Source organism: Peromyscus californicus, unplaced genomic scaffold, assembly GCF_007827085.1.
Source record: "Peromyscus californicus insignis strain IS unplaced genomic scaffold, ASM782708v3 Scaffold_15__1_contigs__length_86483966, whole genome shotgun sequence".
Lineage (NCBI taxonomy): Eukaryota > Metazoa > Chordata > Mammalia > Rodentia > Cricetidae > Peromyscus > Peromyscus californicus.
The window spans coordinates 78,930,318-78,945,681 of NW_026294447.1; the positions used below are offsets into that span (position 1 = coordinate 78,930,318).

Here is a 15,364-nt window from a genome sequence, read left to right on the forward strand (position 1 = left end):
AAAACAAAACAAAACAAAACAAAACAAAAAACACCACTTGGGATACCGACTGAGGCTGCAGGTATCCACAGGACCAAAAAGTGTTGGCAAAGAATGCAGAGGCCCAGGACCTGCTGACTCTCCACAGCAGATTTCTAGAAGGCATGGAAGGAGTGGGGGATGGCGCAGAGATCTCTGGCTAAAAAGGAGTAAGACCTACTGCAACTCACACGCAGAGGGAAGATGTGTGTGACCCAAGACCAAGGAGGCATGAAGCGATGTGTTTCCAAAAGGCAGGAAGAAGGGCTGGGATGCAGCTCTGTGCCAAACTGCCTGCCTGTCAGGAAAGCCTGGGGTTGATGGGTGGCACCACATCAAACCAGAGGTGGAAGCAGGAAGATTGGAAGTTCAAAGCCATCCTTCGCTGTGTAGGGAGTTTGAGTCTAGTCTGGGCTATAAGAGACCCTGTCTCAAAGGGGGTGGGGTACAAAGGGACTGTAGGAGCTGTCTATCACCCAAACAGCCTGGTGCAATTCCTCATGACCTGGGGCTATTACCCAACAGGGACCAACCACAGTGATTCCAGATCTTAGCTGGAGGGAAATCTCCCTCTGGGAATAGAGGCCCATAGCTCTCATCTGGGGGGAGGGGGAGGGGGAGGCTGCCCCCAGGGTATCTCCCCCCGTCTTGACTCCTTCCCAATTCTAAGCATGAGACTCCAGGTACAGAAACAGACGCACAAGAGCGCCTTCCAGGACGATGCAGTTAGTTAAACCATCAACTTCCTCATCTCCAGCTTCTCCACAACCCACCCCCTTCCTCTGCCTGGCTTCCCCCAGGGGCCTTCCCCCAGGATCCTAGCCCAGGGTTAGGGGAGTGGCTTTCCCAAGGCCGACCTTAGGGACTCAGACACAAGTGTAAATCCTCACAGGCGGCGGCGAGGTCTTCAGATCTGGGACCTCACACACTTTCCTGCCAGGCGGTGCTGCGGCCCCTGACGAACTCCACCACTCACAGAACCTGCTCCCATCCCCCCCAGTCCCTCACATCCTGGCTAAGAGGCCTCAGCCAGAGGAAGGGACTAAGGAAACTCATCCAACCAGTTTCAGGTGGAGAGAGGAGCCTTCTCCCTCAGTTCAGAGCACACAAAGACCAGAATTTCGACAGTTCCCTCGCCTGTCGCCAAACTCCGGAGGCTACACAGTACACAGGGCAAGGAGAGGCACAGCCCCGGTGGCAGTCCGCTCCACGAAGAGGGAGGCCTTGATACACAAGTGAAAGAAATAGCGAAGTCCACGCAAGGCTCTCTACCCTAGCTCCCCACACCTGCTGGCCAGAGCTATGCAAATGGCAGGTGCTGGCCCCATCCGGCCTGGCACCCATGAAGTTATCCAGGACCCACTGTTCACCTCCTCTACCAATGGTGCCACTTGAATCCACCCAAAACAAACCACCTCCCCGTGGATTCTGGGAAAAGGAAGCTTCAGGAAGAAGTGAGAGATTAACTATGCTTTTCCCACTCTATATGTACATGTATGGCTATGAGAGCGGTAGGATCACCCAACATCTTCTCCAGCCCCCTCAGCTGTGAATGTTTAGAGGAGAGACCTCTGAAATCCCCAAGCAAAGCGCTCCAAAAGCCACAGGACTGCCTGCCTGTTTCCCAGTCACATGACCAAACCTACAGGAAGCACCCGGGGCAAGGTAAGTTGAGGCCACTTAGTTACACCTCAACCAGGTACGGTCCTCCATTTCTGAACCTCCAGGGGAGACTCTGCCTTGTGCCCCAAACCTGTGGCTGTTCACGTTCCCCAGAGGTTGCCAGGCAAGGCTGAGAGTCCCAGAGTCTCCCACCTGCACCCCACTTGTATGCCCTTGGCCTGGTCCCAGAGGGTACCTACCGCTTTCCTCAAAAGGGCTCCCATCCCAACACAAAGAGGAGCCCTGGGGAGGTGGCCAGGGGCTGGGGACCTGCATTCTCCCCGGAGTACGGCAGTCCAGCAGTTAACAGGCTCGGGCTGGGCCAGCAGCAAACTGCCACCAACAGCCTCGGGAATTAAAGTGCCCGCTGCCTCCTGTGAAACCTCTTCAATAAACATCCTATTCAGAACCAGTTCCGCGTGTGGGTCATACTTGCTCACATTTCTCTCATTCCTGATTGCTGGGGGGCCCTCCATGAAAATGTAGCTTCCCACCGCAACTCAGCATGTTCCTGATGGGTGAGGACCCACGCCACAGCCCCAGGGGGTAAGCACCCTGTAGCTGAGGACCACAGATATCTCCAGAGACTAAGCACATGGGACACTAAATGCAGGAAGTCAAACACTGACGACTCAGACAAAGCCAGATCAGTCACCAACACAATGCTCCATTTATGGGGCAGCTTCCCCCACTCAGGCCCTGACAGCCCAGGGCTATTAACCCTTCCATCCTCACAACAGCAAGCTGGAGGGTGGGACAGAAGACACCAGTATTACCCTTGCTTTACGGTCAGGAAAACTGAGGCACAAGCTGTTCCCAGATAGTAAACGAAAATCTCAGGCAACTTTTCGGGAGGTCGTACCAGGCACTGCTCTGGTACATTCACTATGCAGTTTCACAACACTCCCCCACTCAAGGCCATGCAGCTAGGGAAGTGGGAAGCCGAGGCTTGCTGGAATCCAGATCCCTGTGCAATTCATTCACAAGACACACACACACGCACACGCACACGCACACGCACACACACACACAGAAGCCGGAGAAAGAAAGGAATCCTGGCCGACCATCCCTCAGGTCCCCTCATGGGATACCTTTTTTTTTTTTAGGGGGGGCGGGGGCTCCTTTTAAAAGTTAACATTTTGTTGGGAAAAGTTCCCACACTCGACAACCTCCCAAAGAGGCCCAAACACAGTCACCTGGGAATTCATAACTCACCCACAGATGCTTCCAGAAAGAAACCACTTGCGTGACCAGCAGAAGACAGCTGAGGGCAAGCACACATCTTTTGCCCACACGCTCTGTGGTGGGTGGTAGTCATCTGCACACAGCACTCGGGGGGCGAGGGACAAGCATCCCGAAGAAGTACTTTTGTGAGCGTCCTGCCACGATACCCCACTTACAACCACAGAGGGCATGTCCGCGTGGCCCAGGCTTGTGCCCTTAGTGTTCTCCAGGCCTTGTCATTTGTGCTGGCAACTGTGTAGGGAATCGCCAGAAGGTGGCTGATGCGGACGAGCCGTGTGGGCAATGTGGAGAGACATGGTATTTTGTGGGGGACTGTGGTGAAAGGAGAGAGGTGTCCTCCTGGCAGAGACAGAGATACAGGCTTGAGAATGCAGGATGGGGGTGTAGCTCACTGGCCTGCTGCCTGGCCGTACTCAGCCCAGCTGATGCTACAGAATCAAGGCTGAAATAACTTCCCAGGAGTAGAATGCTCGCCAGGCATGTGGGAGGCCCAGGAATCAGCTCCCCCCAGACAAGGTAGAGGATCACTCATGTTTGATCACAGTCTAAAGCATATGCTAGGTGCTGAGGACATAGCAACCAGTAACTTGAGCAAGACACGGTCTCTTCTCGAAGAACTTAGGTGACAGTGGGGTAGATGGCCACAGCAGCAAACAGTTAACATATTTCAGGATAGTACTGAGTGCCAAGCAGGAGGAGAAAAAAAAACAGGAAAAATAGTGTGACTGGAGGGTGACTGGGGAATGGGATCTTCGTTAGGTAGAGGTGACTGTTGAGACACGCACAGTAAACAGCAGCCAGACAGGCAAAACCTTCTAGTAATTTCTTCTACCCCACCTCAACCGTCTACTTCCACTCGTGACAAGCCACACCTGATCATCACCAGTAAACACAGATTTAAAAAATATCTTGCTTTGAATCACTCGTCTCTCCGAATCCCAAGACTGCAAGGGGCTGGCAAGATGGCTCCATGAGAAAAAGCATTTTCTGCTAAGCCTAAGGACCTGAGCTTAACTCTGGGACCCACATAGTTCCAGAAAAAACAACTCCCAGAAGTTATCTTCAGAATTCCACATGCAGGCCACACACACACACACACACACACACACAAAATGTAAAAAAATAACTAAAGCCAGCCTGGCCTACAGAATGAATTCCAGGCCAACCAGGTCTAGAGTGAAACCCTGACTCAGAAAAAGAAAAGAAAGAAAGAAAAGATTATAAGAAACTATGGACAACTCCTCTATGCCAATGAATAAAATAGTACAAACAATGCAAATTCTAGAACACCACAAACCACTGACTGGTCCAGGAGGAAACAAAATCTGAGGAGACAGGTAGCAATTTGTAATTTTAAAAATTAAAATAAAGCCCGGCGGCGGCGGCGGTGGCTCTCACCTTTAATCCCAGTACTCAGGAGGCAGAGGCAGATGGATCTCTGTGAGTTCAAGGCCAGTCTGGCCTACAAATTGAGTTCAAGGACAACCAGGACTGTTACACAGAGAAAACCTGTCTCGAAAAACCAAAAACTAAAAAACTAAAAATAAAAAATTAAAATGAAAGCCCAGGACTAAAGGGCTTCAATGGTAAATTGTGGCAAACATTTAAAGAATCCATACCAATTATTCACAAACATCAAAAAATTAGGAAAGGGACCAACACTCCCCAAGTTATTCCCACTCTGTTTTACTGTGCTATCAAGACCAAACATAAATAAGAAAAGACCCAGACTGTAAAAGGTAAAATAATCTCTTTCTAGATGGCATGATACACAGAGAGTCCAATAAACTGGGCGGTGGTGGCGCACGCCTTTAATCCCAGCACTTGACAGGCAGGGGCAGGCGGATCTCTGTGAGTTTGAGGCCAGCCTGGTCTACAGGGCGAGTTCCAGGACAGTCAGGGCTGTTACACAGAGAAATCCTGTCTTGAAAAAAAGAAATTAAAGAACATCAAATGAACAGGCAGTCATTCATATTCTATCCATATTGAGCACTTAACACTGTTAAAAAAGGCAGTTCTCTTTTTTTGGCGACTCCTGACAGATGCATCTGCAGACTCCGCTCTCCTGATCCTGCCCCGCTAAAAAGCGCAGTCATCAAGACTGCACCCGAGCTCATGTAAGAACACAGAAGCCAAAAGAAGAGAGAAGAGGGGACAGAAATAACACTTCATTTACAGTCAATGGTTTTTAGCAAGAAAATTCAGTTCAGTTGGTGGGGTCTTGTTAGAGAAAGCTGCTCGCTGGGAAGCAGAGGCAGGTGAATCCCCAGGAACTCACGGGATGGCCGCTCAGTGTGCATGCACAGCAGTGAACAAGGGACCCTTTCTTAAGCAAGGTCAAAGACAGGGAACCATGTCCAAGGTTGTTGTCTGACTTACACACTTACACACACACACACACACACACACACACACACACACTCATACACAAATTTTTTTTTTAAATTAAACACAGGGTTACCATATAACCCAACAATCCTAGTCTTAGGAAAAGAAAATCATTAACATATGCCCACACCAAAATGTTTATACATCACATAATCTAATGTTCACAGCAGCCTTATTCACTTTGAAAATGTGTTTACTTACTGGCAATGCTAGGGTCAAACCCAGGGGCCTTGTGCATCTAGCCAAGTACTTTACCACTGAGGTATGGCCCCAGGCAACGGCACTACTCAGAAAAAAGCTGAGGGCCGGGCGGCGGTGGCACACGCCTTTAATCCCGGCACTCGGGAGGCAGAGCCAGCCGGATCTCTGTGAGTTCGAGGCCAGCCTGGTCTACAGAGAGAGATCCAGGACAGCTAGGACTGTTATATAGAGAAACCTTGTCTTGGAAAACCAGAAAAAAAAATTCAAACAGAAATGAATAAACTATATCCATACAATGCCAAATTACTTAGCAATAAGAAATGAATTACTTTCTATAACATGGCACATGTTAGGAGACATCGATGAAGTGAAAACCTCAGGTCCAGCAAAGGAAGCCTGTCATAAAGACACAGTATATGACTCCATTTATACAACATGTCCAGAACAGACAACTCTAGAGAAACAGGAAGTGTTTCGGTGGCTGCCTGGAGGCAGGAGCTGGTGAAAATGGGAAATGGTTACTAATGGGAACAGGTCTTAGGAGTAATAAAAACATCATAAAATTCGATAGAGATGGTTGTGCAACTCTGTGACTATACTAAAAACCAATGCACTGTATATACTGTGTATGGGTGACTTTTAATATATATGAAATATATCTCAGTGAAACCCTAAATAATAAAGAAAGAAAAACATTAAAGATAAGCCAGTAGGGAAAGTATAAACCATCCAATAAGCAATGAGGGAAAATTGGCTAGTGTTGAAAAAAATCATTTTACAAGGTTGACCATGGTTCCATACAAGGTTCTGGAAGCATTCTGTGACCATGACTGTGATCCAGAGGGAAGCTCAGGCATCAGTTCACATGCAAAGGCTCTTCCCTGTACTGCCAGGACCGAAAGCCAGCGATCAGAAAAAATATTCCAGGTACATTTAAAATGGCAGTCTAGTGGGTAAAATCTGTAACGTTTTATTCCTATAAGAAATGAGAGAAATAAGTATGAAAACTTAATATTCAGGATCATTAGGCACCAAAACCACACAGTTCCGAATCCTCAACAGAGCTCAGAACTCAAAAACAGGAGGAAATTCCTGTGAGATAGTTGAGATGGCAGTTCCTCCCTGTCATTTTTCTGGGCTCAGAAAATGCTAGTAGGTGCAGAAGATGCATGGGAAGCATTCTTGTCTTGACAGAGACAAGCACCAGCCCGGGATACCTGGCAATGTTTTTTGTGGAACTGAATTAGTGAGGACCCATCCCAACTCTGCTGTAACCCAAACCCGGGCTCCAGCCCCACAAAGTCAGGACAGAGAACAGTCCAAAACACCACCCCTGTGGTGTCAAAACCCTGGGAGGAGATGGCTAAGAGCACCCGCCTCTGGAGTCATTAGGAAGTTCAAATCCTGAGCTGGGGTGTGGCCCAGATGGAGAGCTTTCACAGCAGGCAGAAGCAGAAGACCCTGGGCTCCTTTCCAATGCCACCAAAAAAAAATTTTTTTTTCCTTTTAAAGGGTAAGGAAAGTTCAAATTTTATCTTTTCTGAGTGTCAGCAGAGCGGTCCTGGGCAATTCACCAGACCTTGGGACTTGGGAGCTGTGAGATCACTTCCCAATTCTCGACATCTTTTAAGAGCCCAGCCGAACGACCTGATTGGGAATCTTTAAAAAATGATGTTTTACACTTCCTTGCCGCCCCAAAACGCAGTGAAGGGTGCATAGCTTCGCCTTTTCTTCATGAGTCAGGGTCACAGCTGCTAGCCAAGCGTCCATCACCACGCTGACGATCCCCAGGCGGAAGGTGTGTTCAGCCATGGCCTGCAAACAAATGACCCTGGGGCCTTCCGCTAGGGCTGGCTTTTCCCGGTGTTTCTGTTTCGGCCTGCTTTCACTGCCAAACTCACCGCTCCACAGCTGCTTTCTCTTTCTCTTCTGACTTCCTCACAGCCCTCGTTCTTACTGCTACCTGTCTGCAATGGGCTCAGTCAGGAGACACAGGCCATGGGGGGAAGTTAACCAGGCTCTGAGGAGGCTGGTGTGGATTTCACAGGCATCTCAAGCCCTGGCTATTTGCTTTTCCTGGCTATGTGCAGATGAGCAGCATGGTGGGGGAGGCTGCCAAGCAGCTGGGAGTGGTGTTGCGGGATATTATGGGACACGTATTCAAAGCTATAAGCACACCCTGCTGTCCTCTTCTGGCCCAATTTGCATGTATGCTCTGCAGGAAGCCTGGAAATGTGGGTCGCAGTGACTCCAGGTTCTCTTTACACTTTGCAAGCTGCAAGAATACCAGGCTGCCTGCATCACTCACTGCCTTGCCTGGTCGGGTTAAAATTAGAATCTGATGTCCTGATCACTAACTTTAAGACAAGAATAGATCAGACCTGGTGGCTCACATCTGTAACCCCAACCCTGGGCAGATGAGACATTGTCTGACCAAGGCCAGGATGGAGATCAGAGAAACACAAACAAAAATGAACGTGAAAACTCCATCCCTAAGGTTTGTCACAGAGGAGCATAAAGCTTATTTGACAAGTATTTATTGTAGCCCTACCACACACAGGCAGTGGGGATGTAGCAATGGTCTACACAGAGACCGCAAGAACACTAGTTCCCTTTTCCCTACAATAAATATTTGTCCTCTGTTGCTCAAGTCTGGTTTACACACACACACACACACACACACACACACACACACACACACACACACACACACACGAGAGAGAGAGAGACAGAGAGACAGAGACAGAGACAGACAGAGAGGCAGAGAGACAGAGACAGAGAAAGAGAGACAGAGAGAGAGACAGAGTCGGAGAGAGACAGAGAGAAAGAGAGTCAGAGACAGAGAGACAGAAAGACAAGAGAAAGGAGAGGGAGAGGTGTCTTCAAAGCATTAAGAGTAAAAGCTATGAGCTTTTTTTTTAAGGTTTATTTATTTTTATCTTATGTGTACAGGTGTTCTGGCTGCACGGACATCTGTACATCACTTGTGTGCTGTGCCTGTGGAGACTGGAAGAGGGGGTCAGATCCCCTGCAACTGGAGTTACATACAGTTGCTAGCCACCAAGTAGGGTTTCTCTGTAGCTTTGGAGCCTGTCCTGGAACTCACTCTGTAGACCAGGCTGGCCTCGAACTCACAGAGATCTCCTGCCTCTGCCTTCCGAGTGCTGGGATTAAAGGCATGCGCCACCACCGCCCAGCCAGCCAGTGCTCTTAGCCACTGAGCCATCTCTCCAGCCCCTAGCTTTAAAAAAAATAAATAAAAGCCACCTTGACTACCTAGAAACATCCTGTTTCAAAATTTTAAGAAGGGTGGGAGAGCTAGAGTTGTAATTCAGTCAGTAGAGTGTTTGTCTAGCATACATGAAGCCGAGTGTTCGATCCCCAGCACTGCATAAACCAGATGCGGAGTCAGGTGCCTGTAATCAAGGCACCCTGGAAGTGGAGAAAGGCCTGACACTCAAAGTTATCCTCAGTCATCTGTGGAGGTCCCATGTTAGCCTGAGATAAAAAGAACAAAATCAATGTTAAAGTATGTGAATTTATAGGCAGTCCTAAGTGCCTGCCAAATTCATCTTCAAAGACAGCGGAAGATCCCCTCTTGGGATCAGGAGCAAAACAAAATCAGATGTCTCGGTGGGTAAAGGCACCTGCCACCAAACCTGACAACATGAGTTCGATTCCTGGGTCCTACATGCAGAAGGCAAGAACTCCCACAAGCTGTCTCTGAATACACACACACACACACACACACACACACACCGAATACACAAAAGAAAGTGTGATTTTTTTCTCTTAAGTCTTTTTCTTACATTCCTCTCTCCTATCTCGACTCCGACTCCAGCAATCGTCAGAGAAATTCCTAGGATTCTCACTATGTTTCTAAAAAAAGGCTGCACGTACCCAGTACCTTCTAGAACCCTGTTCAGTTTCTATGCTCAGCTCTTGAGGCTGTTCAGCATGGAATGGGAGTTATCCTAGTCCTTGACATTAAATACAAGCATTCTCACCAAAATGCTAGCCCAAACAGCTGTCAAGGTGTGGGTCTCCTTTTCATTTGCTTTCTCAGATGGCAACAGCTCACCCAGTGTGCACACCCCACCCCACCCCCCGCCCGTGGTACTGGAAAAGATGAGACGACCAAGCCAGGATTCCTCTCAGGTGGAGGAGGAGCCCCAGCCCCAGCCCGTCACGCCCTGTAGATCATGCTTTCTACGATTGCCAGTTCTGTACGAGAACAAGGATGAGTGTAGCCCTGTTCCTGCTCTCAGAGAGCTTTGAATCAAAACAAGCCAACAAGGCCAGGCATGGGGGCACACCAATCTCAGTGCCTGGGACGCAAAAGCAAGTGGATCACTGTAAGTTTAAGAGGATAATGGTGGTGGTGTGGGGGGGGAGTTCTGGGTCAGCCAGACCCTGTTTCAAAGGGCGGAAAATAACCCAACAAATCAGATCCGGTTAGTTAGCAAGACATGCTGGTCCCCAGACATCCGAGGAGTGGTTAGCATCTCCAGCTAGCATCCTGCTGATCACTGGACTCCGTTTTCTTCCTTCTGACTTTCAGGTACCAAAGTCACAAACTTGCTCGGGGCTACACTAAGCCCTCTTTCTAACTTCCTCTGAGGCTTTTATACCAACTGACAGGCTCCCAAAGTTCCTTCGTCACACAGGGCGGGTCTGGCTGCCTTGCCTGTGCATGCATGTGCCTGCAGCGGCCTTGGAGGAGTGATCTAGCTAACAACCACTTCCCTAGGCCTGGCCCCTCCACAGCACTTCCTGCACAGGAGCAGGGCCCCCAGGAAACCACTGGCCACAAGCCTTGACAACAGCGTTTTAGATTAAACCCCTCTGGAGGAGGATGGTGGTGGTTCTAGCAGAGAAGGGAAGAGACTCGTCACATGGGTTGGTTGGGTGGAGACAGTTTGGATTTGCACACGCCCAACCCTGAGCTCTCAGGGTGTCTATAACTGTCTGTAGCGGCCAGTTGCAATTCTGAGAGTTGAGATTTTTAAAACCCAGGAAAGAGAAGTCAGCCTAGATAACACCACAAGGCTCTACTAATTTCTGGGCCAACAAAATGGCTCAGTGGATAAAGGCATTGTCCACCAAGCCTGATGGACTAAGTGTGGTCCACAGGACCCTCGTGGGAGGACTCCCATAAGTTGACCTCTACATTTTTAACTCATTCTGGTCCCTGGAGAACCCTATCAAAGGTCTTTGTAGGGTGCTTCGGAACCCCTGTCAAGACTGTCTTGTCATCTCTGCACATCTGCCTTGAACAACCTGCTCACGGTGTGTACCCCTCTCCTTTCACCCCCTTGTGCTTGATACACCCCACCCCCACCCCCGGGATAACCTATCCATGCCCAGATGAAGATGAAGAGGGATGGAAAGGCTTCAGGACTGTGAGGCCAAGTGTACAGGCTGGGGACAAAGGTGCGATTCACCAGCTGACTGGACGTGGGGGAATTCCAAAGCCAGGCAGGCCAGGGCTGCCCTAGGTCACCCTGTCTGTCTGAGGGACAATGGCCAGCACACATCTGATGCGAGTCTTGCATCCCCAACTAGCTGCAATCCAGGGTAGCATAGAAAGGCTCACGGCTAGTTTGACTCAAGCTTTCTAGCTGCCCTCCTTCAGAATTCCCTGCTCCTTCCCAGTACTTAAAACGCAAATGCACAGCTTTTCATCCAGAGTCCTAGCACTGGCAGGAAGTATCTGTCGCTACCTCTGTAGAAATAATCGTGCCTAGCTCTACGGGGCTTGCTAAGCACTGCAGACGCGTTATCTCATTGTTCATTCTCACGATGCCACAAGTGGTAGGCACGATGACTAACTCCGCTTTACAGGTGAGAAACAGACTCAAAGGCGTTTAGTCAACAGATCGCTGCAGGGCTAGGAAGCTGTCAAACTCAGATTTAAATCCAGGTCTGTCCAACTCCAAACCCGGATCTTAAATGTCACATCGGGATGCTGACCTGGGTTTCAAGGGATAGATGTCCAGAGCATGTCAAAAAATCTCTCCCCTGGCTGATCAACTCCAAGGTCCCTTCCTTAGGGAACAACTCCTCCCTCCCATGACAATTCACTTTGACTTTCCCTGTCATATGCTAAGGCTTTTCAAATAGCACATCTTGTTTTCTGTCATCTGTCCCTGGTGCTGTGTCCCCGATGTCCAGTATTCACACATAGAAGACACTAAATAATAATGGGTGAATACATAAAATAGATGTAAGATGAATGAATTTAAGGTGGGAAAGAGAGTATGTACAGGTGAGTGTTGGAGGTCCCAGGGTGAGCCTGCCAGCTCTGTAGGACCCTGGGGACGCCTGAAGAGGTTCCCCACCCCACCCCCAATGCCCAAGTTGTCCCCCCTCCCCGTCCCCCCCATCCTCTATCAGTAGTAATTCCTAGCTGCCAAACCCCCTGCCCAAGGGCTTCTAGAAAGTGGGGGAGGAGGGTAATGAGTAGGGCGGGCTCTAGCCCTTGAACAAAGGCCTGTGGACATGCAGCTGGCCAGGGAGGCGGGACAGGGCAGTGGCCTGGGCCAGAGGGACAGCCCAGGATGGCTGGACTGAAGTCAGCCCTCAGTCAGTGCAGCTGCAAGAGCAACACCTCCCATCACCGCAGCCCCCTCCTCCACCCCCAACCCAACAGAGAACTGCTTCACAATTAACCCTCCAGGGCCACAGCTTGCAGCACCCTCCCAGGCTCAGGACCGGAGCCTGCACAGGGTTCTGAGAGGGCAGTGGGAGTCGAGAGGCAGGCCTGACATCTGGGACCCACACCTTCCCCCACTCCAGGTCTGGTCATCTCTCAGGCCATGGCCTTTGGCCTGTTCTGGTGTAAACACACTGAGTGACCCTGAGATAGCAGTGGGGTTGCTAAGGCCAGTGTTTACTCTGAGGCTAAGATATTACAAGCCAGAGAGTAAACGGTCACCGCAGGCTCCCGGTGTCCACCATCTCCTGGGTTACACATGGGACATATCCCAGCCGACGCTTGAGGCCCCCGTGTAGCCACTCACTACACAGCGTTTCTTCTTTTATAGGAATTTATGGTGTCCTTCTCACACAGGCACCTTCTTCTGATCGGTACCACATCCCCCATTAAGAAAAACAGGTACTCTGTATGGAAACTGAGTCAAAAAAGGTAAGTGAATTGGGGAGAGGGTGGGATCCGGCCACGGGCGAATCATATACACAAAACGCCTCAGACACTCCCGATATTCGATGTAACGCAATAGGGCCAGCATTAAACATCTGTCAAAAACCCACTGGACTCAGTCCAGCGGCCCTTCCACTCTCCTGGCTGGGCGACCTTAGCCCCAGAGCGGCTCTAAGACAGACCACCCTTATCAGCCCAGACTATGTGGAGGGATGAGACCACCCCCTACTTCATTCCCAATTCCCAGTCGAGAAAGGGAGGACCAGCAGAGGCAGCAGGCAAGTGAAAATACATGGACAAACGGGAGATGGGGGTCTGTGAGCCATCCAGCGAGCCCAGACCCACACAAGAATAATAGTAACAGAAGAGCTGACTTTCTGGTGTTCAGTCCCTACGTTTTTTATGCTGGGCTTTCATGAGCCAAGATTCCAGTCTAGCAAAGGAGGGACTGGAAGGAACTCTCCAGAAGGCCAGACACAGCAGGAAGCATCTTCTCCCTCTCAGAGCTGTCATTATACTCCACGCTAATTATTTCTTGAGCAAGGGCCATGTGATTGGAATGCATGAAGAGACACGGCTTGGGAGACTGCGAACCCCGAGTTTTTTTCTGTAAGGTGCTACGGTGCCGGTCGGTTCTTGGGGGGCCCTGAGAGAAGCCTAATAGCCCCTACATCTACCAAGAGTTTAGTGAGTGACTGAAATGGATACTCTTACTCTGTCTTTAGCACCACCTCGCCAAGCCGCTTTTCTCCACCCTACAACCATTATATGGCTCGTTCCGTTTTTTGTTTGTTTTTTGTTTTTTTGTTTTCAAAAGTAGCTCCAGAATAAACGTTGCCACCGAAGCAGCCTCCTGAACAACTGCAGCTTGCAAGCCTTGTCCAAGCTTCCTGACTCGGAAGGTCTGAGAGGAGGGTGCCAATAACCAAACCAGTGGAAGGAGTGGGAGGGCTGGGCTTTTAGGAGCAGCCAGCAAGCGGCTCTAGGCTTGCAGGTCCTGGACGCTCTGTTTCTGGCATCCACTCTAATCCGCCTAGATAGGCAGTTGAGCTTCCCAGGAGCACGCACCGTGTGGCACCAACCCGGAACAGGCTGAGTGCCTACGAACTCCTGGGCTCGCGGGACCAGAGGCGAGTCCTCCTAGAAGGGCCCACAGTCCCGGGCAGGCACCAACTAACCCACTGGCGCCAGTGCACACAAGGGGAATGGGGTGGCGGGAATGAAACTCTACGAAGCCACCTCGAGCCCGGGCAGCTTTGGTTTCCGGGGTGGGGACAAAAAGTGACTCCCCTTACGACCTTCCCGCGCTCCAACCTCCTCCGAGTGCGTCCGAGGAAGCCCAGGACCAGGTCCTCATCCCACAGAAGGCTAGCCCGGGGTCCCCGAAGAGTGCCGCCGATCGCGCACGGGCAAAGGGAGAGAGGGGCAAACCCGGGGACACTCACCGAGCCGTGGCCGCCCCGCCGGCTCGCGACGCGCAGGGCGCGCGGGGCTGCCCAGGTGGCGCCGCCGCGAAGCGGGCGCCGAGTTTGAAAGTCGCTCTCGGAAGCGGCTGGGGCCGCCGGCCACTCCCGCCCACGGCTGGCCGCCCCGCGGTCCCAGCCTCCTCCCGCTGCGAGCACCGGACTTCGGGGGTCCCCAACACGCGCGCGGCTCCCCAGCACTCGGCAGGAAGTTGCGGACGAAGGGAGCCCAGGCGGCGGCGGGAGGGAGGGAGGATTGAGGGAGGGAGGGAGCCAGGGAGGGGCGGACCAGGAATGTTTCCAGTGGGTGGAGACTGCGCTCGGGGCTGCGATCCAGCAATTGGCGGCTCTGTAGGGGCCCCGGGAACCTTCGCGGCGCTGAGTGCGAGCTGGGGTTCCGGCTGGAGGCAGCCGCCCGGGTGGCTAATGATTAACGCGCGCGGCCGGCCGTGTGGGTCCCGCTGGCCACCTCCCCCTGCCATCTGGAGCTCTAGAATCCCAAGACGCACGTGGTGGGGTTACCCTAGTGCCACCAGCCTGATCTCACGCCGACAGGGCGACCCAAACCTCCAGACTGGGTTCCGACTGGGGAGGACCCCGGGCTCAGCCAGCCACCTGGGCTTTCCCAGGGGAAGCACCGGTCTAGAGGGAGAAGGACGTCCTGGTCCTACTGGAGCAGGTCACCACGGCCGCTGAGTCAGAATGGCTCGTCTCGAATTCCTCACCGAAACTAGGTCTCGGTGGCTCTTTACAGTTGTAAAAATCTTAACCTTCCGACGAGAAAGAGATAAGAAGCGCGTAACTTGGGGCTGGGTGGGGCTCTCAGCGGGACTATTCAGTGAGAAAAACAGATTGAGGAACCTGAGTGACCCAGGACCCCATTTAGAATGTGATCTGGGTATCAGCAAAAGGCAATGCTTGGGAAAAACAGGGGGTGGGAGGTGAAGGACATAGAATACGGACCAGTAAGGTTTAGAGCAAGAACATATGTCTTGGTTTTTTTTTTGAAACAGGATCTCAATTAGCCCGGACTGGCGGAGGGTGATCTTGAACGTAATGATTCTCCAGCCTCTACCTCCTGAGGGTTGAGATTACTGGTGTGCACCACCACGTCCTAATTACTGTTTTTATTTTTTGACTTGAGACAGGGCCACATTTCGTAGCCCAGGCTAGCTTCAAACTGTAGGCGCTCCTCCAGAGTGCTACAATTATAGGTGTGTGTTTG

General features: G+C 51.1%; 1 protein-coding gene across 3 annotated transcripts in view; it reads right to left on the reverse strand.

The window, feature by feature from the left end:
• Positions 1-14,395, reverse strand: part of Plekhg3 (pleckstrin homology and RhoGEF domain containing G3) — a 43,715-nt gene extending 29,320 nt beyond the window's left edge. For 2 of the 3 annotated variants that reach the window (XM_052739542.1, XM_052739541.1), the window contains exon 1: positions 1,881-2,014. In XM_052739542.1, the coding sequence (XP_052595502.1) occupies positions 1,881-1,904 (24 nt within the window). In that variant the 5' untranslated portion in view covers positions 1,905-2,014. Of the gene's footprint in view, positions 1-1,880; positions 2,015-14,121 lie in introns of those variants that run through there. The other variant, XM_052739543.1, reaches the window with a different exon arrangement.
• Between the last annotated feature and the right edge of the window lie 969 nt (positions 14,396-15,364).